This window comes from Sarcophilus harrisii, chromosome 1, assembly GCF_902635505.1.
Source record: "Sarcophilus harrisii chromosome 1, mSarHar1.11, whole genome shotgun sequence".
Classification (NCBI taxonomy): Eukaryota; Metazoa; Chordata; class Mammalia; order Dasyuromorphia; family Dasyuridae; genus Sarcophilus; species Sarcophilus harrisii.
Window position 1 is genome coordinate 686,191,227 of NC_045426.1, and position 23,682 is coordinate 686,214,908.

Here is a 23,682-nt window from a genome sequence, read left to right on the forward strand (position 1 = left end):
TGGGAGAATTTTACGAAAGCCATAGACAATAGACCCACACACACAAGCCTGTGATCAGATACTTAAGTCAAATTTTACAATAAAGTACTTTAAACACCCCATAGAAGAAAAAGAAAAAAACTTAAAACTTCTCTGGTATAAAGAGAGGGCCAAAAATTTTTATTCAGATTTTTCACATTATTGGTGCACCATGCCTCTAACTTTGGCAGTGTGGAAGGGATAATTATATGTTAGTCTAAAATTTTCATATAATAATTCCCATCATTTCTACTCCAGCAACCAGTTCTGCCCTGTTAGTAACCATATGCCCAGAACAGAATTACTCCTTGTTGGTTTCTTCACTGAAGTATGAAATTATTAAAGCATTCTTAAGCTCATTTGACCTATTTATAAAACAATAAAACAGAAATTCTATCCCCCATCAAGACTGTTCCTTAGTTGTCTTTGAATACCTTTAACTAGTTTTTGAGTAAACATAAAACATTTTAAGAGCATTTTAAAGATGATTCTTTACTGGATATCTAATCTCAATAGCAAGTAACTTATTGAATGTCACAAAAAGCTAAATTGCAAAACAGTGAATGAAAATAATAATTACTTTTTGCATTGAAAAAATGTTGCTATATTTTATCTTTTTCAGTTTAAGTCCAACAATAAGATAGGTACAAACTGATAGCATCTTTTGCTTGGCTTTCAATTTCATTTGTCATTTATGCATTTAAAATCTGAAAACTTCATCAGAGGTTTCCCAGATTGTAATGGGCAAATCATGATACTGTTACCATTCATTTAAGTGTTATTAGATCAAAGGAAACAGTAAAACTAAACTCTAGCTAAAGTTACATTTTTCCACATTACTTATTGTTCTTGCAGCAACAATTGGGTTGTCTTGCAATAATCTATTGACCTTCACATTTTCTTCTGCTCATAGCCGTACCTCTATTCACTACTATTAGCTTGCCTAATACACTTATATGTGTATTCTACATGATAAAACATGCTTGATTTACATTTAAATTCCTCAGAATTAACTTTTATTTCTGTTTAAAGATAAAACTGTTTTTTAAAGCTTTTTCTCCAAACCCTCATTGATCCCCAAAGACCTTGACTTAATAATAACAGGTATATCACCATTTGAATCAGATGTCATACCTGATTACTTTGAGTGAGAAAATTCAATTACATAGAAATTATTTATTTGAACAGTGTAACACATTTCCCTGGACTAAATCAGACTATTCATTGTTGTTAGAGAGCTTTAATTGAAAACATTATCTATCAGGGTACCTTAAAATTTATCATGCTTTCTTATGTTTAGGTTGCTCAAACAGCAGAAGATGCCATGCAGCTAATGGAACAGATGACCAAAGAGAAGACAGAAACTCTTGCTTCCTTGGAGGATACCAGGCAAACAAATGAAAAACTGAAAAATGAAGTAATTTTAAGTTACTTTTTATTTGGAAAAAACATTGCTACTGATTTTATTGGATATTTGGTCATTCATTTGAATTACATTTGACTGTAACATTGATGTACTTTTAAATGGACTCCATATTCGCATACACAACTTCATGTCTTGTTAACATGGAAATGCTGAAAAAATACATAATCACAGCACTTCATAGTAAAAGTTTAGAAAAAACCTAAAAGCGTAGTATTCTAAAGAATGATTTTTAAACTGTTGGAAGAGAGCCATTGATTGGGTAATGGAGTTGGGGTTATGTTGCACAAATTCCTTTTTCTTTTTCCTTCATTGCTCTTTTTGCTGTTATTTCATTTCTTAGCACTGGGTTTGGTATCAGTTCTTTTATTAGCTTAATATTGTAATTATAGATTTTCATGTTATTTTATCTAGTCCTTCTTTTTTGTGTAGCATATTTTAAAAATTCTTCAAAACAATACTGTACCCTATTTCTCCTCTACCAAAAACACATAGTAATTTTCTTAGGGCATTAGTGAATTTTTTTCCTAGCACAGAAAATTTTTTCACTATTAGTATGTAAAAAGGTTGTATGGGAAAGGAGCTATAGACCTTGAAACATCCTGTGTGATTTCCTCATTGAACATTTGTTAAGGCACTACATGGAGCTACTTTGCCTAGTGCTGGGCACACAAAGATCTAAAAAGGACATAGTTCCTGCCTTTTTAGAAGTTTTCTAAGGAACTATAATAAATATATACATGAGAAGGTGATTAAGGCAAAGAACAGATTTCAATGAAGTCTAGGAAAGCTAGAGTAAGACAAGGGAACTCTTTTCTGGGGAGTATCTAAGAAACACTTCTAGTAGGAGGAGTAGTGCTCGAGATGAACCTTGATACAGGGACTGTTAAAGCGAGGTTCTCATCTGGTTGTTAAGTTTTCAGTTTTGAAAGGAGGGAAATACTCCAAATTAAGGCTTAATTTATGATTTGTTGATTGCCTGGACTTTAAAGAGTGATGGAGAAAATAACAACAATGCAGATTAAGTTTAAATGTATTGGAAATCCACTGGATGGTTCTTCTTTCTTGTTGTCCAGCACACTCCTGGCCATTTCATTCTGAAAGATGGAAATAAAGAAAAATCCATTCAAACATGAGGAAGCATTTGACTGAGTGAACAAAAATGGGTACTAAAACGTTGAGGTGGTTTGACTGGAACATGGTCCTCATGTAGGAGGGGGGTAGTGGTAATGTGAAATAAGGCTGGAAAATCTAGTTTGCAAAAAAGGAAGAAGCCAAAAGCTAGGCAAAGGGCCTGTCTTTTATCTTATTGCAGAAGGAACCATTTAAGATTTTTGAGTTAGTGGGAGTAATTTTGTTAAACCACAGAGATTAGAGTTGAGACACTAGAAATGGAGAAAAGAGCTTTGTGAAATAATGTAAGCAAGAGGAGACAAATTAAGCTTTTTTTAAAAAAAAAATACAGATTTTAATATAAATATAAGTCAACATTAGTTTTTAGATATCAGAACTATAAAAGTTACAAAGAATCACTAAAAGAAAATGATGTGTTACTCTTGAGCTAAAAAGACTTGTTGGGGGAAAAAAAGGTTGAGGGATGTGATCTAAAGAAAAAAAAACTAGAAGGAAAAATCTCCATCTTTTTTGAAAATCTAGAAAGGCTTAGAAATCTTTAATGTTAAAGTGAGCATGATACTTCTTATTTCTTTTCTAGCCTTAACCTGGATTTTCTAAAAATTTCCAAAAATCATTTCATTACCTTCCTATTCTTCCTAATCATTTATGATTTTTTTTCCTTTCCCCTCAGATACACTCCTAAGACTGATAGTCTAGATTTAGGGAACCAAAATGAGATTAGGGTTTCTGATTGTCAGGGAGTTAAATGATAAGGTCGAGTGGCAGGTTCAGGGTTCAGGGAACTAAATGGAGAGATTTAGCTCCCCTGTACCACCTTGGGATTCAGTGCAAGGGTAGGGAGTTTTGGGGAACTCCTTTCTGGCAGCGCAGAGATTCTCTGTAAAGGTATTTACAGACCCAAAAACCTAGATTGATAAAAGAAGTTTATTATAGGGATTGGGAAGTAAAGTTAGAAATCCTGACAGAGAGGCCTAAAGTCTCATTAGGGAAATAGGTGAGGATAAAGAGAGGATAACACTGGAAAAGAATATTATTCCAGTGGGCAGACTCCTTGGCATAGCATGGTATGTTTGGAGCCTCTGCAAAGAGAGGATTTTAGATTGGCTCTTTTATAAGAGGAGCTTTAATTACCAGTTGAAGGGTGGAATTTTAAGCTGGGTTTCACCTTGAGTTGAATTTGAATTGAATTCAATGAGTTTTAGGACTGAACCGACCCCACCTAGATAACAAGAATGAAACTGTTTGTCCCTCGGCCTGGATCCCTCACTGAGGCATAGTTGAAGATTTGTCTCCTTAGAGGATTTTTAGAGTTTCAGGGTCCCTTCTTCAAGGCCTTTTGCTTCTGCCACCTCAATTTTTCCAAGATACATCCCTTCCTCTCCATTGCCATGGCAGTCATTTCAGTTTAGGCCTTTTGGTCTGTTGTATTATCTTCTAACTCATTTCCTAGTCTTTTGTATCTAGTACATTCTACATCTTGTATTTTCTTCCAGCCCAGTTGCACACCATTCTTCTATTTCTTAAGCTTCCATTATATTTTACTGCCAATAGGAAAAAGATCCAGTGCCTTGACTTGATCTTTCCATTTCCCCCCATTTGGCTCTGACCTTCCTTCTCAGCCTTCTTTCTCACTCTGTGTTTTCAAGTGTCCTAGGCTTCTTGTATTTCCTTAATATGCCTTGTGCAGTCCAGCTTTGTTCCTTTGTTTCTTCCTGAAATAATGTTCTCTGTCTAACTGGTGTTGATCCTCAGTTTTCAGTCTGGAGCAATGATATCACGGGGCTGATGATGTGACTTGCAGAACTGCATCAAGTCTTCCCCTCACTCTCTCTTCCAGAATCATTGAAACGAGTGGCAAGACAGTGGCAATCTCATGGCCTCTGTCCTAGTACTCTCCAGTTGTCCTTTGTCATTGCCAGACACTGTGCTGATTAGGTACGCTAGCCACACAGATATATACGCCCTCCTCTGAAGGAGAACATGTAGACAGAGCTGTGTATGCATGACAGTATGAGAACAGCAAAGATTTAAAGGGAAAGTGGCATAAGATCTAATCTAGGCATTTGAGAGACAAAGGTAAGGGGGGGGAGGGGAATAGATTCTAAGAAGGGAGAAAAGCTGGTACAAGTGTGTGTAGGAAGGAAATGGCAGATGGACCCATTTGCCTAGAATGTAAAGTGCACTGAGAAGGAAAAGGTAAGCTGGAGCCAGATTGTCTAGGGTTCTAAATTTGCTGCACTAAAAAATTTGAAGTTTATTTTAAAGACAATGTGCATCATTATCGTTCTTGAGCAAGAGCAGGCCATGAGCTAGCTTATATTTTTAATTTGCCAACTGAGTGGGTTATAAAATGGAGAGAGAAGAGATTGGAACCCAGGAGTGGAGTTAGGAAATGAGAGGTGATGAGGAGCTGATCAGAGATAGTAACTATGTGGTTGGAGAGGAAATAAATGAGTTATGCTATGGAGAGTGAGCCATTCTTGGTAGCTGATTCAGTACTTCTAACTAAATTCATTTTCACTACCTCTGTGTCTGGAATGTTCTCCCTCCACCCCTTAATTCCAGGTTTCCTTCAAGTCTCAGCTAGAATCCCACCTTCTATTATTTTCCTTGATGTTGGTGCCCCCCCCCCTTTGAAAATAGCTTTTTTATTTTCAAAATGCATGCAAAGATAATTTTCAACACTCACCCTTGTATTCCAAATTTTTCTTCCTTCCCCAATATAGACTAAACATGCAATTCTTCTAAATATATTTCCATAATTATGCTGCACAAGAAAAATCAGATCAAGGAAAAAGATGAAAAAGTAAAAAAAACAAGCAAACAACAAAAAGCAAAAATGCTATGTTGTCGTCCACATTTAGTTCTCCCAGTCCTCTGTGTGGGTGCAAATGGCTCTCTTCATCATAAGACCATTGAAATTGGACTGAATCATCTCATTATTGAAAAGAGCCATGTCTATCACATATCTTGTTGCTGTGTACCATGTTCTCTTGGTTCTATTCCATTTAACATCAATTCCTGTAATTCTCTCCAGGCCTCTCTGAAATCATCCTGCTGATCATTTTTTATAGAAAAATAATATTCCATAACATTTATATACCATAACTTATTCAGCCAACCTCCAATTGATGGGCATCCATTCAGTTTCCAGTTTCTAGCCACTACAAAAAGAGCTGTCACAATCATTTTTTGCACATGTGGGTCCTTTCTCCTCCTTTATGATTTCTTTGGGATAGAGACCCAGTACTTCTGGATCAAAGGGTATACACATTTTGATAGCCCTTTGAGCATAGTTCCAAATTTCACTCCAGAATGGTTGGATCATTTCACAAATCTCCCAACAATGTATCAGTATCCCAGTCCCTTACATTCCCTTCGACATTTATCGTTATCTTTCCTGTTGTCTTAGCCAATTTGAGAGGTATGGAGTGGTACCTCAGAATTGTCGTAATTTGCATTTCTCTAATCAGTAATGATTTAGGGCATTTTTTTTCATCTGACTAGAAATGGCTTTAATTTCTTTTTCTGAAAGTTGCTTGTATTCTTTGACCATTTCTCAATTGGAGGATGCTTTATATTCTTACAAATTCTCTATATATTTTAGAAATGCATAGTTCCTCACCTTTGAAATTATTTCCAATTTATCCTATACTTATCTTGTTTGTACATAGTCATTTGTAAATTGTCTCCCCCATTAGACTCCTTTAGGGCAGGGACTGTTTTGGTCTCTCTTTGTATACTCAGAACTTAGCATAATGCGTGGAACATAGTAAGCATTTAATAAATGCTTATTGACTTGTTGGTTTCTAGTCCAAGTTCAAATTCTCCATGTACCTTTTCCCAGTTTCCTCCTTTTTCTCCCTCTCCTATGATTAATCATCATTCTTTTGAACTTTGTTATCATTTTGTGCCTCTCTTATTATACTTTCACATTGTATTTTTATTATACTTATATTTATGTATATCTTATAGAACTATTAGATCCCTGAGTAATAAAACTATATCATTTTTTTATTATCATGAATGTAACAAACATCAATTGCTGTGAACATTTTTATAAACAGAGAGCAGGAAAAGAGGATTATATATGATACCCTCAATTTTTACTAAAGTACATATTAAATTAAACATAATATCAACTGAGCTCTGCTCTTCCGTGTCCAATTTTGAACTTCCTTCTGTTCTCGTCTTGTATTTTAAAAATATTTCATTGAAATTTTTCTTTTTTTTCACTCATTTATTTTTAGCATTCTTTTGTTTTAAATTTTGAGTTCTGAATTCTCTCCTTTGTCCCTCTCCCATCCATTGAGAAGGCAAGCAGTATATTAGTTATACATATGAAATCATGTAAAACCTATTTCTGTATTAGCTATATTGCAAAAAAAAAACTAAGGAAAAGTGAAAAATTACACTTCACTTTGCACTGTGAGTTCACTTCTCTCTGAAGGTGGATTTCATTTTTCAACATGAGTTCTTCAGAATTTTCTTAGATCATTATATTGATCAGAATTGATAAGTCTTTCACAGTTCATCATTGTTACAATATTGCTATTACTGTACACAATGATCTCTTGTTTCTCACTTTACTTTGAATCAGTTGATACAAGTCTTGTCTATTTTTTTATGAAACCATCCTGAATATCATTTTTTATAGCACATTATGTTCCATCATAATCATGTACCATAACTTGTTCAACTATTACCTAATTGATAAACATCCTGTCAATTTCCAGATTTTTGCCTCATCCTAAAATAAAGTTGCTGTAAATGTTTTTGTAGATGTAAGTCTTATTTTATTTGATCTCTTTAGGATAAAGACTTAGTAAGAGAGGTATTGCTGTGTAAAAGGGTATGCACACTTTTATAGCCCTTAGATATTTTTCTGAATTGCTTTTTAGAATGGTTGTATCAATTTACAACTTGGCCAACAATATATTAATTTCTATATTCCATCCGGCATTTGCCATTGCCCTTTTCTCTTTTGTTAGCCAGTATAGTAGGAATGAGGTAATGCCTCAGAATTATTTAAATTTTATTTTGTATTTCTGATCAGTAGTGATTTAGAACATTTTTTTCATATGACTTACATACTTTTGATTTATTTTTCTAAAAATTGTCTATTATATCTTTCGACAATTTATCAATTGAGGAATGGCCCTTTTATAAATTTGACTCAGTTCCCTATATATTTGAAAATTGAGTTATCAAAGAAACTTGTAAATTACTCCTTTTCCTCACCCTCCAGGTTTCTACTTCACTTCTAATCTTGACTGCCTTGGTGTTTTTTTTTTTTTTTTTTTTTTTTTTTTTTTAGTGTAAAAACTTTTTAATGTAATCACAATTATCCATTTTACTGCCCATTTTCTCTTGTTTATTGATAAGTTCTTTCCTTAATAATAGATCTGAAAAGTAAATTTTTCTATGCTCCCCTAATTTGCTTTATGATACATATATCCATTTTGACTACCTTTTGATGTATGATGTGAGATAATAAATCTGTACCTAGTTTCTACAAAAATTTCCAATTTTCTTAGAAATTTTTATGAAATATGTTTTTACCCCAGAAGTTTGAATCTTCAAGTTTATCAAATACTATATTACTATGATCATTTGCTTTTTTTTTAATTGTGTACTTAATCTAGTTCACTTATCCATCATACATTTCTTAATTCATTACCAGATTATTTTGGGATTACCCTTTTTAAAATAGTAGAAAATAATAGAAATCTGGTATTGCTAGACTGCCTTCCTTTATTTTTTTTTTTCTCCTCATTGATTTCCTTGATAGTCTTGATCTTTTGTTGTTCCAAATGAATTATGGTTACTATTCTAGATCTATAAGATAATTTTTTGGTAGTTTGATTAACATGTAATTGAGTCAGGTTAGGAGGAATTGTCTTTATATTGGTTCGGCATATCTGAAAAATTCATATTTGTCCAGTTGTTTAGATATGTCTTATTTGTGTGTTTTGTCATCGAGTACATGTGTATATGTGTGTGTGTGTAGTTCCTGGATTTGCTTAGCAGGAAATTGCTAATATTTTATCCAAAATATTTTATATTGTCTGCAATTATTTTAAATGAAATTTCTCTCTCTCTTCCTGCTGAATTTTGTGGGGAATAAGTAGAAATGCTTACAATTTATGTGAGTTTATTTTATATTCTTTAACTTTGCTAAAGTTGTTTCAACTATTTTTTAATTTATTCTCCAGGATTCTCTAACCATCATGTCATCTATAAAGATTGATAGTTTTATTCTTTTTTTTTTATTTCAATTCCTTCCATTTCTTTTTCTTGTTGCCATAGCTTATTTCCATATGTTGCATAATAGTGGTAATAATGGACATCCTTGCTTTGTCCCTTATCTTATGGGGGAGGGTTCTAGTTTATCTCTATTACAGACATTGGTTGCTCTTGGTTTTAAATAAATATTACTTATTTTAAGATAAGCTCTTTTGATTCCTATGCCTTTTAGTACTTTCAAAGGAATGATCATTTGTTTTTTGCCAAAACTTTTCTTTCTGTTCTCTTTGTCTCTAGTTCTGTTACCACTAATATAGTTTAATAGTTTTTTTTTTTTTTCTGTAACTCATTTAACTTTTTCTTTAAATATTTGAATGATCTGCCATTTGGTGAATGTATGTGTAGTAATGATATTACTTCAAGATAATCTCTTTTAAATTCATGATTGCTACCTATTCTTTTTTTTTTTTTTTTTAAATATAAGAGCTGCTAAATTTTGTGTGATCTTAACACCTGTGGTGCATCTGTGGTATCTGAATGATATCTGGTTTCTTAAATTTTCTCTTTGACCTAGGAGACCTGAAATGTGGTTATAATAATCCTGGAAATTTATGTTTTGTGGATCTCTCTTAAGTGGAATGTCTGGGTCTTTTTTTTTTTTAAATTGTAACTTTCTGGTAGTTTGATAATACTTAAATTATCTCTTCTTGATGTATTTTTCTCTTTTAGTTTTATTTCCAATGAGATATTTCACTTTTTCCCCAATTTTTTTCATCCTTTTGACTTTATTTTATTGTTTCTTGATAATTCATGCAATAATTAGCTTTCACTTGTCCAAGTAGACTTTTTAAGGAATTATTTTCTTAAGTGAATTTTTTCTGTCTCTTACCATCTCTCCAATTCTGTTTTTTAAGGCATTGTTGTTATTTATTTATTTATTTTTGCTGTGGCAGTTGGGGTTAAGTGACTTGCCCAGAGTCACACAGCTAGAAAACTTTAAGTGTCTGAGACTGGATTTGAACTCAGGTCCTGACTTCACTACTGGTGCTCTATCCACTACGCCACCTACCTGCCCTGGTATTATTTTCTTTCTTTTCTTTCTTTCCCTTTTACTAAGCTCTTTATTCTCTTTTCATGATTTTCTTCCATCCCTCTGATTTCTTTCCCCACTTTTTCCTCTTCTTTCTTCTACTCATACCCTTTCTTTAACTCTTCCGGGAATTCTTATTGGGCTTGTGTTCACTTTGTTTTTTTCATTTTTTCCTTGAGCTTTCCCTTCATCATAGTATTTATTGCTAGATTGTGATTTGTGGTGTGTGTGTGTGGTTTGCCCATTTTCCTTAGCTATTTCTTGATTTTTAATTTTATGTTAATACCGGGCTTTGTTCCTGGGGTGGGTAGGAAGGTATCTCAAGCATCAGACTTTTTCATTTTGTTGTTTTCAGGGCTTATTCGGGGGGGTCAGTAAGTTTTCAGTGTTTTCACTGGTGTGATTTGAGGAGAGATGTATTCACTGTCTACACTATGTAGTCAGTACGTGGGAAGTACCTCTGCCTTCCTACACCTATAGTTGCTAGTTAGTGCTCCTTCCTCCTTCCTCTAAAACTTCAAACCAAACTGCATATGGGCAGTGCATCAGGCCCATTGCCAGCCCGATTTCCCCTGACGTTGCTTTCTGCTCAGTTGTCCAACTTCTTGCCATCTCTAGACTGAGAGCTCTTTGTTGCTGCCACCACCATGGTCTATACAACCTACCTTTATTGCCAATGTATTCTGGCCACACTCCACTCCATTGTTACAGAACTTTCCTTCTGACCTACTAAATTTTCTTGGGCTGAAAAAAATGTCTTATCTGACCTTTTGCTGGCTCTGCCGCTCAGGAACTCAATCTAACATGTTATTTTAAAAGGAATGTTGGGAAAGTTCAGCTACTTTGCTGCTTTTGCTCCAGCATTCTGGCTCTATACAAGGACTGTCTTAATTTTTTTGATATAACTATTAACCTTACCACATAGCAGATACTTTAGATATAATTTGAGTGGATTTATCTCTCTAGATTTCCATACAAAATAGTATGCATAACTTTAAACATTAGAGAAAGCTTGAAGATTAAAGGGGATCTCAAGTTTATTTTTTGTTTTAATATTATTTAATAATGTAGAGATTTGCATTCTGTATTTATAGTAGCTTTTTATAGATTTCTATTTGGATGAATTTTAATAATTTTCAAGTTCATTCTCATCATTTTATAGTGGTGGGAAGTGAGAACTAGAGAGGGGAAGGACCTGTCTCATGGTCTCCTGGTATGTTTGGAGCAAGGTTTGAGATCCACATTCTGTGACTCCAAACTGAGGAGTCTTGACACTATAGCCCTTTAATACATTCCCACAAAGCTAACTTTACAAACCTCTCTCATATCCATTTGAATGAATAGCTCTAGGGCTCTATAAACATTTTACTTCAGCTATGTTTTTTTTTTTTTCTCTTGAAGTTGGATGCACTTAAAGAAAACAACTCAAAAAATGTTGAAGAATTGAACAAATCAAAGGAACGTTTGACAGTAGAGAACCAAAAAATGGAGGAGTTCAGGAAAGAAATGTAAGTGTTTATGATTTGTGGTATGAATTACTATATAGCCATTCTTTAATCAGCATATGTGTGGAAGTTTTGGGAAGAAATTTCATTTCTATATTTCAACCCATACATTTATGATTATATGTAGAAAGAACAAGGGTAACTTAATTTTTTTTATTTTTAGAAAGAAATACCATCACAGCTTATGAAAAAGATAAGAATGAACAATTGTACTGACTAAGTTGTTTCAGTTGGACAAATGTGACTAATTAAGTATTGTAAAACACTTTGGAATTATGAAGTACAGTTTTTAATCCTTAAGAGTGGAATATGCACACATGAGATGTTTTTTTTTTTTTTTAAATCACAATACAGAACAATTTTCCTTACATCATTTTAAAGAGTCTTAAGAGTTGACAGTTCAAATTGAATCATATATTTTTTGGGATATGGCCAATGTGGGTATTTTATTTTGCTTGATTATATATTTATTACAAGGGATTTTGGTTTTCTTTTTTAATGGGGAAGAGATAGAAGTCTAAGAAGTGGATTTTTGCCCATTGGGGGAAAAATAGTTAATTAAAAAACAAACCAAGAACAGAAGGGGGGGAAAAAAAACACCTCCTTGTTGGTCTGTCAATTAGGCTGATATTAATGGTGATTTGATTCCCCTCCCCTGAGGCAATTGGGGTTAAGTGACTTATCCAGGATCATACAGCTAGGAAGTATTAAGGGTCTGAGGCCAGATTTGAACCCAGGTCCTCCTGATTTTAGGGCTGGTGTTCTATCTACCAGCTGCCCTGGGTGATTTGAATTTAATAGAATGGCTGGTATATGGGATGGATCATGAGAGGTATTCACACTAATAAGTATTTCAAATTAGTTTTCTGCTATTCAAATTTCAGAGCAGACATGTTTTTCTTATTTCCATTGCTGTTGGTTCCTCCTAACTCACATTGTTCAAAATGCTGGGAATAGTATGATTAGAAATTTGAATTTTGCTGGCAATGAGATGAAAAAAAGAGTCCTTTTCAATTTGATAGACTCCATTTACAATAGTGACACTAAGAATTTGAAGCATGAGCTAATAGAACAGGAAGATGACACTCAAAAGATGACAAAATTAGCACTTCCAAATGAACAGTCTTAATCTTTACACCTGATTTTGTTTCAAAACTAGGGTAAAATTAATGCAAACCTCCCCTTCTTGTGAATGATGAGTTTAGTTACTGTTAGTTCTTGTGATTTTTCTAGAATCATTTTGGTACCTGGGTTCTATTTAAAAGTTTAATCTCTATAAATTGAGTTATTAACTTTTGCCATTTGGTGTATGGGTTTACTCTCTCTCTCAAGTTTAGTGGTACTATTTACATCTGCAGATCAAATTTGAGAAATCCTCTGTTCAATTTACATTGTCTTCAAAAGACAAAGGAAGAATTATAAACCTGTTTTATTTATCAGTTACTTCTGTCATATTGAGACTCATTTACAGCAAAATCAAGAAATAGTGATCCTACTACTTGCTAAAGTTAGATTTTTATATGGGAAAATCCTGTACTACTTCAGTTGTATTTATAGTGGTGTGGGTCCCATTGGTTTCACAGAAAACAATAGTACTTAGGAATTCTTTTAGCAACACAAATAATTGGATCGGTAAAATGGGATGTTTTAACCTTTTTTTGTTGGTGGTGAAATGCCAAATTAACTTGTTAGTTCTGGAAATTGGAAAGGAAGCAAATGAACAGTAAGACAAAATTGCCCAGTCTCCTTCCCACTGAGTCATACCATTTAACTATCTCTGCCTCTGTACTAAATGGAATCAGAGAATGTCATCTAATTTTGAGTCATTGATGACTCTTCTACTCAAAAGTTGATGGAGATCAAGAATATTCAGTGGAATAACTTTTTAACCTAACAGTCTTTATTCATTCCTCTGCATCTTCTGATTTCTCATGCTATTTTTTTTAACATCTCTTAAATCTATTGGATAATGAAAGACATGATTGTTTTTAATGCCTTGAATGATTTTTTTAATGCCTTGAATGATTCTATTAAATTAAAAAGTTTACTATCATAACTTTGTCTTTCCAGAAGAAAAATAATTTGATTATAAATATTTTATTGTAACAATTTTAGTTTTATTAATGAGAGTGATTCTTCTGGATGGCTTTAGTTCTGGTTGGACATTTTTTAAAGAACAGTAGCTCAAATAAAGAAGAATTAGACCATATGCCACATAATTATTTTGTTATGATTAATCCTTTCTAAACTTTTTATGACTTCAGGGTAACATCTGACTTGTGAAAAGTTCATAGTTTAAACCCAAACTTCTGGAGATCTCTTGAAAAAGAAGTTTTTTGTGCCCCTGGTTTTTTTCCTTTTTTTTTTTTTTTTTTTTTTTTTTAATACATTTTAAAAAATTTTCAAAACATCTGCATAGTTTTCAACATGCACCCTTGAAAAACCTTATGTTCAAAATTTTTTTTCTCCCTTTACCCTATTCCCTCCCCTAGACGACAAGTAATCCAATTTATGTTAAACACATGCAGATCTTCTATACATATTTCCACAATTATGCTGCATATGGAAAATCAGATCAAAAGAGGAAAAAATGAGAAAGAAAAACACAAGCAAGGAACAACAATAAAGGTGAAAATACTAAGTTGTGATCCAACTTAGTCCCTACAGTTCTTTCTCTAGGTGCAGATGACTTTATTGTAAAACTATTGGAATTTGGCCCTAGATTTTTTAAGATTTCGGCTTATTCTGTCCAGGAATAAAGGATCATAAAATGTCAGAACAAGCTAGAAGGAATTGTAGATGTCATCTAAATAGTTTTGCTCTTACCATAAAAGGCAAGAGGGTATAATCAGAATTACATTGGATTTACGGTCTGAAGAACTGAGTGGGGATACAAGGAAAGGCAGTAGACAGATTCTGCTTTCAAGGAGCTCCCAGTCTAGTGGGTCAACAGGCAAACGAGATGTGGTAACGGAGAGAAAGTGCTGGCAATAAGTGAGATTGGGAGGATCTTCTTACAGAATGTGGCCTTGATTTAAAACTTGGATGCTAAGGAGTGTAGCAGGTGAAAATGGAGAGAATGGTGGGTGGAAGGGGTGGGGGTGGAGGCGGCCAGTGTACCTGCTCAGAGCAGGAAGCCACATGCTTGGTGTGAGGGAGAGGAATGAGGCTTTGGTCACTGACCCATCTGTACGCAGAGGGCTGCAAGTGCAGGAAGCACTTGCAGGGTGTGAAGTCCAAGTGGCTTTTTTATATAATGAGGGAATTAATAGGAGGTACTATGGTAGGATTTGAACTTGGGTCTTCCTGACTTGAGGCCCATTATTGTATCACTTAGCTGCCTAAGAAAGATAATGAGGTCAGTTTGCACTTGTTGAGTCAGATATTTATAAGAAATCAATTTCAAGATGTCCAAGAATTAGTTTTTCTGAGAAGTGATGTCAATTAAAGCTTATGGCCTTGACTTTGGGAAAGAAAATGGGAACTGGATAAAAGCATGTACCTTATTCCAGTGATCTGATTTGGAACTACCATAATTGTCATCATTATTTTCTATTTTGGTATGATTTTGACCTTTACATTAACTTATTCATCATTTTGTTTTAGAACAATTGACTTCTACATTAACTAGACTTGAAGCAAACAGCTGATTCACAATTAACTCATCACTTAGTTATGGTCGAGATAAAGTTAGTTAAAGTTAGTTTTAGTGATTGTTGTTAGCTGCTTGCTTTACTTCTTGAAGAAAATATTCATAACATAGTTGTGAGTGTCTCTTCCAAACATTTCCATCCTTCCCCAAACCTCCCATGGCTCCCTCTCCTTTTATATTCTCAGCTGACAACTTTTCCTATGTTACTGAAAAATTTAAACCATTTGCCAAGAACTGTTTCTTTCACCTCATTATCTATCTTCCCATCATGCTCATTGCTGATGCTCCTACCATGATGAACCAGGTTGATTAAAATTTTATGAAGACCTGGAGACCCATATCATCAATGTGCCAAAAGAGGACAAACTTGTAGTTTTGGTGACTTGGAGTAGGCTCAGACTACCACATAGCAGGGAGTCCTTGGGAAGAATGGCATTAGGAATGGCATTGGAAATGGCAGCAGCCTTGGTCATGTACTAGTAAAGACTTGGATGAAGACTTGCCCCAGGGCAAAAAGACTACCAGAAGAATTAATCACTAGATTAGAGCACTTCTAATTAGTCAGTAGATTAGAGAGTATTAAAGAAAGCCAGGGAAATTACAAGGTGGAATTGAGGAAAGAGAGCATTCCAGGCAAGAGGAAAGGGAACAGTTTGTTGCTAACTTGGGGGGGAGGGCAAATTAAATCAGCACACAGTTGGTTACAATGGAACAGAAAAAAAGTGGGCAGCTATAATGGGCTAAAAACCTGCCTACTACGCTGCAGCCTTGATCTGTTGTATAGGAGATTGGGTGGAGAATTTGGTGGGTGGCATGAGAAAACCAGAGTCACTCCTGGCAGATTCGTGTCTTGATTGCTCTCACTTTTTATCGACATTCCTTTCACCTCCACAGAGAATAAAGATCAAGGACTTTTGCTGATCTTGACTCCAGCTGATTCTAAAGTATCCAGGGTGGTAACTTGGTCCTCACATGCAGCTTTCAGAGATTTGGTATATATCACTGCATTTGCTCATCTTGGTCAGAATATTCACAAACATTCAGACTGATTTGATGAAAATGAAAGGGAAATTCAGAAGCTGCTAAATGAAAAACGAGAACTCCTCAGGGTATACCAGAAGGATAGTTTGCTTATCCATCTCTAAGAATACAGCTTTCAATTCTGTTGAAAGTAATCTTAGAAAAATGAAGGAATTGTATTCTGATGCAAGTGGATTTCTTTGACAAAGAATCAGTTTCATTTGATCAATGATGGACAGAAGTAGCTACACCTAAAGAAAAAACACTCGGAAATGAATGTAAACTGTTTGCCTTTTTGTTTTTCTTCCTGGGTTAATTTTACCTTCAGAATCCAATTCTTCCTGTTCAACAAGAGAACTGTTTAGTTCTGCACACATATATTGTGTCTAGGATATACTGCGACATATTTAACATGTATAGGACTGCTTGCATCTAGGAGAGGGGGTGGAGGGAGGGAGGGAGGGGAGAGGAAAAGTCGGAACAGAAGTGAGTGCAAGGGATAATGTTGTAAAAAAAATTACCCTCTAAAAAAAAGAAAGATGGAGGATTCTTGAATGCTCAGTAAAAAGATGAAATTCAATTTTAAGCTGATAGTAACAAGTCAAACACTTTTATGATGCACTGAAGGCTATTTATGAGTCAAAGACCTCTGGTGCATCCCATCTACTCTGTGTTGATAGAGCAACAATGATTAGTAATAAGGACGTGATCCTAAAGTGTTGGGCTGAGCATTTCCATAGTATTCTTAATGGACCATCTTCCATCAATGCTGGAGTCATTGCTCCTTTGTCAGGTTGGAATCCCTCCCTACCTGAGGTTTCAACTGAAAAAGTCATTGTCTGGTAGCACTTTAGGGGGTAATGTGCACTGATAATCCCATTCTATTCTGAGTCCTCCAACAGATTGTTCCCTCTATCTTCTCATTTATTTTCAATCTCACCCAATCTAATTGACTGCTTTCCTAATGTCTACAAATGCCTATGTGTCTCCTCTTCTCATATTATCCCATATCTGTCTATCTTTTGTGTCTAACTTTCTATCTTCCTTTTAGATTCTTCTTTCTTTCCTCTCATTCTCTTCTTAACTTGATAGTTTGGCTTCTGACTTCATTATTCAACTGAAAATATTCTTCTACAGTTACCAATAATCTCTTAATTGCCAACTCTTGACATTCTCTGTCTCTATTTCTCTCTCAATTTTAATAACAAACGTACAGGAGCAGCACAAACATGTACTTAACAGGTTTAATTTATATTTACATTAAATTGTGGGAAATTGTTCATGGAAATATTTTTTTTGACTGCATTAATAGTTATATCCTTATATTTATAGCCAAAATTCACACATAAATGAAATTTGGGGGGGGGTGTCATTACCTAATTTGGTTCCCTATTTTTCTGTTTGTAATCATATAGTTAAGTAGATTTTGGTGTTTGGGGTGGGGGGAATCTCATGTTCAGAACATAAGGAAGAAAAGATTTTTCGTTCTGTTTTGAGAGTGAAGAATGTTTTCCTTCCTAGTGAAATTTGAGTGTATTTTTGCATGTGCAGTATGCTAGCTGGATATCTTTTGACATGATTGTGATATATTTAGCATAGATAGCACATGGGCTGGTGTCCACCAACAAGACAGTAAGATTGTGCACTCCATGAGGGCAGACCTGTTTTGAAATCCTGAACAGTTTCATACACCAGATGCTGGAAGTGTTTTTAAATCCAAAGTTCAATGGATTTCTGATAAACCTAGTTTCTCAGAAAATGATTTAACTTAGCCTATAAGGAGGCGGCTTCTTAAGCTCTCTCAGAGATGAAACAGCTTTCCTACCAAATGAATTCCTAGGCACTTTATTACTGGTGGATTCATGAGCAGTTTGCCTGCATTGCCTGTGACACCTTCTCTGCCCTTCTCTTTTGGCTTGGGTCTGGAGGTAGAGAGCGAGAATCCTGGTGCCAGAGGGGCTGCAGACCTCTCTGTGGTTTCCTCTCCTTCCTGATCCTTCTGGACTCCTTTACCCCTTCTGACACTGGTGCTCCCTTCATCCCATGTGCTCCTTTTTTTTTGCTATGCAGACTTTACCTCTGGGTCACGCTCACTCCATGGGGGTCCCCAGAACTCGATCCTTTTGTTCTCCTCCTCCTCTGTTCTGTTTGTCTTGATCTCATCGCCTCTCGTGGATTTCATTCCCTTCCCTCTGCTGACGGTTCTCAGATCCGTCCTTCAGCCCTGCCCTCTGGTTCTCTTGCATCTCCAACTGCCAGTGAGCTAGCTGTCTGTGACCACATCTGCAGGCACATCTCAGACTCGACATGTCCAACACAGGCCTCATGATTTTTATCCTCACACGGCCCCCACCTTCCAAACCCCTCTATTGAGAGCGCCAACCTCCTCTGAAATCCCTTAATATCACAACCTGAAAGTCATCTGGAACAATTCACACCTTTCCCAGGCCCCCCAGTATCCAAAGTTGTCAAGGCCTCTCAGTGCTCCCTCAGCAGCATCTTGAATGTGCCCTTTCCTACTCTAGCTGTTGCAGAGGCTGCTGAGGGGTCTGCCCAAGCCAGGTTCAGCGGCTCCATGTCGCCTTCAGGATCAGAGCCCTCATACCTGAGCTGTGCTTGCCCTTGTCACAGGCATCCTTCCTTCCAGTGACGATGGCCTCCTTTTGGTTCCTTCCTCACAATCCTCGGCCTTGCGGCAGTGGGCACGTTATTTTGCTGCTCCTCATAGCTGGAATGCTTTCCTGGATTTCTTCAAGTTCTAGCTCCGCCTGAGCCGAGCTTCATCTAACAAGACGTCCCTCCCAGGATAGTTCATCACTTCCAATTTCTTTGTTGTGTTGCTAATTCAGAGCTGTGGATACCACCTCTCTCTGCCTCCTCTCCACTCTGTGAGAAAACTACATTGATTCCTAGAGAGAAGCAGTGATGTCTGTTATACAGAGTTGGGATTTGTACCCCAGGCCAGGAAGTGCCAACACATCTCATGTTTGTCTCACTAAACCATACTGCATTATGTTTTCTTAAACCTTTGTGAGGTTGCCCTAATATATAGATCACTATCAATCAGAGAAATGAAAATTAAGACAACTCTGAGATACCACTTCACACCTTTCAGATTGGCTAAGGTGAGAGGAAAAGATAATGATGAATATTGGAGGGGATGTGGGAAAACTGAAACAATAATGCTTTGGTAGAGCAGTTTGGAACTGTGCCTAAAGGACTATCAAAAATGCATTCTCTTTGTGTCAGCAGTATGTGTCTCCTGGATCTGTATTCCCAAGAGATCATAAAGGAGGTAAAAGGATCCACATGTGCAAAATTGTTTGTGGAGCCCATTTTGTAGTGGCAAGAAATTGGAAACTGATTGGATGCCCATCAATTGGAGAATGGCTATGGTATAGGAAGGTAATGGAGTATTAATGTTCTATAAGAAACGATCATCAGAATGATTTCAGAGAACTGATGCTAAGTGAAGCGAGCAGAACCAAGAGAACATTGTACAGAGCAACAAGATTATGAAATGATCAATTGTAATGGATTTGGCTCTTTTCAATGGTGAAGTTATTCAGTAAAGTGCCAATAGATCTGAGATGGAAAAAGCCATTCCCATCCCGAGAGAACTATGGAGACTGAATGTGAATCAAAACATAGTCTTTTCACCTTATTTGTTTGTTGGTTTTTTCTCATTTTTTTCATTCACCTTTTAATCTGGTTTTTCTTGTGCACCATGACAAATATGGAAATATGTATAGAAGGATTACACATGTTTAACCTATATCGGATTGCTTGCTGTGTAGGAAAAGGGGGTAGAAAGGAGGGAGGGAAAAAAATTGGAACACAAGATTTTGCAAAGGTAAATGGTGAAAACTCTCTTCCCCTGTGGTTAGTGAAATAAAAATTAATGAAAAATAGAGAAAATCAGAGAGTAGGAGAAATCAGTATATCACCGAGATTAAAATTAGACATGTTGATAATCATTGTATGGAAGCACACCAAGATTCAGAATTTATCCATGTATTATAACTTACTAAATGGAAATTAACAAGTATATATTTACCTCCAACTCATAGCTACATCAAAATCTTCTGCAGTATTAAAGTAATTCTAGTGATTGTATGACAAATGTACTGTAACTAAATACCTTAGCTAGTAATTAAAACAATTGGTTTTTACATTGAATGTAATAGATGTTGGTTATACATGTTCCACATAGTATTTTCCTTTTTATTTGCTGCTTTTAATGAAAAATCAGTGCTGAAAAAGGATATCATTCTCATTTGAGAGAGAAAAAGAAAGGCCTTATGTAATTAGAAAACTGCTTTCTCTCTCTCTCCAGGGCATTTTGCCTCTGGTTGTCCTAAAAATATATTCTGATACACGTCATCCCTCAGCTTCATCAGATACTCGCAAATTGGACCATCATATTTTTCTTCTTGCTAGGAGAAACAGGTTATAAGGCTGGACAGTCTTGCTAGTGCCCAGGAAATGACATATTAAATTGCTCTATCAATATGAAATGTATTTGTACATTTAAAGAACAAACCTATTCCTATAGACAGTAGCTCTGATGACCATTCTCCTTTTTTCCCTGAGGCTAATTCATGAGTGAGGGTAGTGTGGGAGTGTGGTATGCACTCAGCCAGCTAAAGGATGATGACCTTAAAGGTGACATCTGTCCTTTGCCAGGTTAAAGTTGTCTAGTCTAGTCTGCTTGTGGAGATAGGTGCTTTCTAGTTATAAATTCCCATTAGGCACGTGACCCAGAGAAAAATCTTTTTCTGCCTCAGGCTGGGAAGCTGCTTCTCTCCCACCATTTTTCTTGCCTGTCTTGTTTCTATGGTAACCTTGCACTCCCTGTCCTTGCAGAGAAGCCTTGAAGCAGACAGCGGCTTGGAAGTCCCAACAGCTTTCAGCGTTGCAGGAGGAGAACCTGAAACTTGCTGAGGAGCTGGGAAGAAGCAGAGAGGAGGTCACGAGTCATCAGAAGGTAAGGGATGCCCAGACCTTGGCCTGGTAGTGTTCCTCGGGCATCCTGGACCATTTCTTGAGGGGCAGGAGGTGCTCAATCAGCTGGAGCTGTGGGGGGTTGCACTGTTACACTTTAGCTATAAAATGTCTCACCTTGTTTTTAGGCAGTTTTGTTTGGGCTCTATATTAGGGGTAGCTCAGAATTCTTTAAAGTCTGGTAAATAAACCCCTGGGGTCTTATAAATAACTTGGAAATGAGACTTTCTTGAAAGAAGCTCTTTCTTTATAAGCCTGGAGGGGAAAAGTTTTTTCGGATTCAACTTGTATTTATATATAAATATATTAGAAAAATTAATCTAAATAGTATGTAGTTTGGGGATTAATAGATATTTTTAATGAAATAATTCCTTTTATTAGCCATATTTCCAAATGATACTGTAAGTGTTCTGATATTATATATAATTGATGGAATGAGCTACAGGCAAACAAACTCTGGCTCATTTGCCTATATGGCTTAATCCAAAAGGTTTCTGACATAGCTAATAGGACTGATTAGTACAATTTTTTATCAAGTGTTTTTTATGTTTCAACTGTACATAGTAATTTGTAAATAGCAATTACCTGGGCTTTATTCTAGATGATTCTATACTTCAGTCACAATGTTAAATGGTCAAATTTAACTGCATAATAATAACTTAAGAATCATTTTTCAAATTGAATTTGACAGTGTTGTCATCAGTATTGGCATTATTATTTCCAATATGTTTTACATTCATCTTCTTTATAGTACAAATTTGAAATTACAGCATCATCGTTTAAAGTGACAAAAGCCCTGGGCAACTTGTTTAGTCATTTTGGAGACTACATTCGATATCCACTACCCTATGTGTTAGTTGTGTAAAATCAGGTTTTGTTATGTTTCTTTTTAGATTTTATAAGTCAAAAACTTTAATGCAGCTTTCCCTATTTCTTAGATTCATAGCACTATGCCATATCCTATCAGGACTCAGATATATTTTTTTCACCCACAAGTCTTATTAGAATAAATTTTCTCACCCCCACTCCACCAACTATTGGCATTACTGTCCTAGAGTATTCTTGTGAATGAAATTAAGATTCTTCTTTCATTCATATTGTCAGAGCTTGTTTGAATTTGAATAGGGTTTAGATTATGTTCTTTTGGCATTGCTCGGGTACTTGATGATCTTCTTGGGAAAATGGAAACTTTGGGGGCAAATCAGTTTTTTTTTCAAGGCAAAGGTAGCATTTTACAAGTACAGTCTAGAATCAGATCTGTCAGGTCTTTAAGAGAAGCAATATGAATGTATTTGCAGCCATCCACATTTCTTTAAAAACCTTTTCTCCCAGAACATAAAAGACAGAACTCTTGAAGAAATAAGATCTCAGCATGTAAATGGCCTCTAGTTTTAATTTTGTCATTGCTAGATAATTTAGTAAAATGCTAGTAGTCAGACATATTGCTTGAGAGCTTTAGACAATTTAGCAAGGATTTAAAGAAATGACTTGAAGGGTACTTTAGAAGGTAGCACTGAAGACAAACTGAGTGAGGAGTGTTTAGAAGGCACTGAGTACAAGATAACCTTGTGTCTTTCTTCTGATTGCACAAAAAGATCTAAGATATGATTGCTTTCTATCCAGGTCCCTCGTTTTCTTTTTTTCAGTACCTTCTGCATCAGTATGACATATATTGGTCACTGTCTCTAGCCAAGTATTGTACATCACTTTTGTTAGGCAGATGGTGTTTAATTGGAGAAAAGATTTTCACTGGGGACCATAGAAAATATGTAAAGTTAAGTCTCTTCATTCCAGGATACCGAGCAGCAAAGGTGAGGATAAAGGACAGAAAAAGCCTTGTTCTTGTCTTCACTAATCCCGTTAGTGATATATGTACTCCTCTGGTCAGATTACTGGGTAAAATGAAGAGAACTTTCCTCCATCTTGCCTATATTACAGAACTGTTGTGCAAATAAAATTCACCGATATTTAAAAAACAGCAACAACTAATTTCACTACAAAAACTGTATAAATTATTACGTAAGCTGATGTTTTATTCTACTTTATGTTTTTATGTTGTTAGGAGCAACCAAGGTTTCCCACTCTAATTTTGTATCTTTTTCTTTGGAATGCTAGGTACTCAACGTATATTAAGTGACCCTACATAAATGTAAAACATTGCATTTTAATTTTTTACTATTTGAGCAAATTTCCAGTCAGGTATCTGACTTTCCAGTTTTAGTTGCCACTAAGCAATGGCAGTAAGGAAATAATAATTAACTCCTTTGAGATAAAGGAATTACATTGTGCTCTTGACCTTAGTTTCAGAACAAATTATTTCCTTTCCCCATATCACCTCTTTAAAAGATAATACAAAAGGGAATGAGAAATGCAGAATATTGAGACTTATTTCACTATGGAGAAGAATATGGAAGTTAACATTTTTTCTTAAATTTTCTACCTATTCTTGGTTGCATTAAGCATTCCCTGGGAAGGAAGGTGAGAAACTAGGAACAAAAGATATTAAGTCATGGAAAGAGTAATTTGATTTATTTATAATTATTATAAAAAAGAAGGTGCACAAGATAGAATGGCTAAGTCTGTTACC

General features: G+C 35.5%; 1 protein-coding gene across 27 annotated transcripts in view; it reads left to right on the top strand.

Moving 5' to 3' along the window:
- The window catches only part of CLIP1 (CAP-Gly domain containing linker protein 1), a 138,933-nt gene that overhangs the window by 91,022 nt on the left and 24,229 nt on the right, over positions 1 to 23,682 (top strand). For all 27 annotated transcript variants that reach the window (XM_031948495.1, XM_031948498.1, XM_031948499.1 and 24 more), the window contains 3 exons: positions 1,319 to 1,435; positions 11,316 to 11,422; positions 20,958 to 21,078. In XM_031948495.1, the coding sequence (XP_031804355.1) occupies positions 1,319 to 1,435; positions 11,316 to 11,422; positions 20,958 to 21,078 (345 nt within the window). The remainder of the gene's footprint in view (positions 1 to 1,318; positions 1,436 to 11,315; positions 11,423 to 20,957; positions 21,079 to 23,682) is intronic.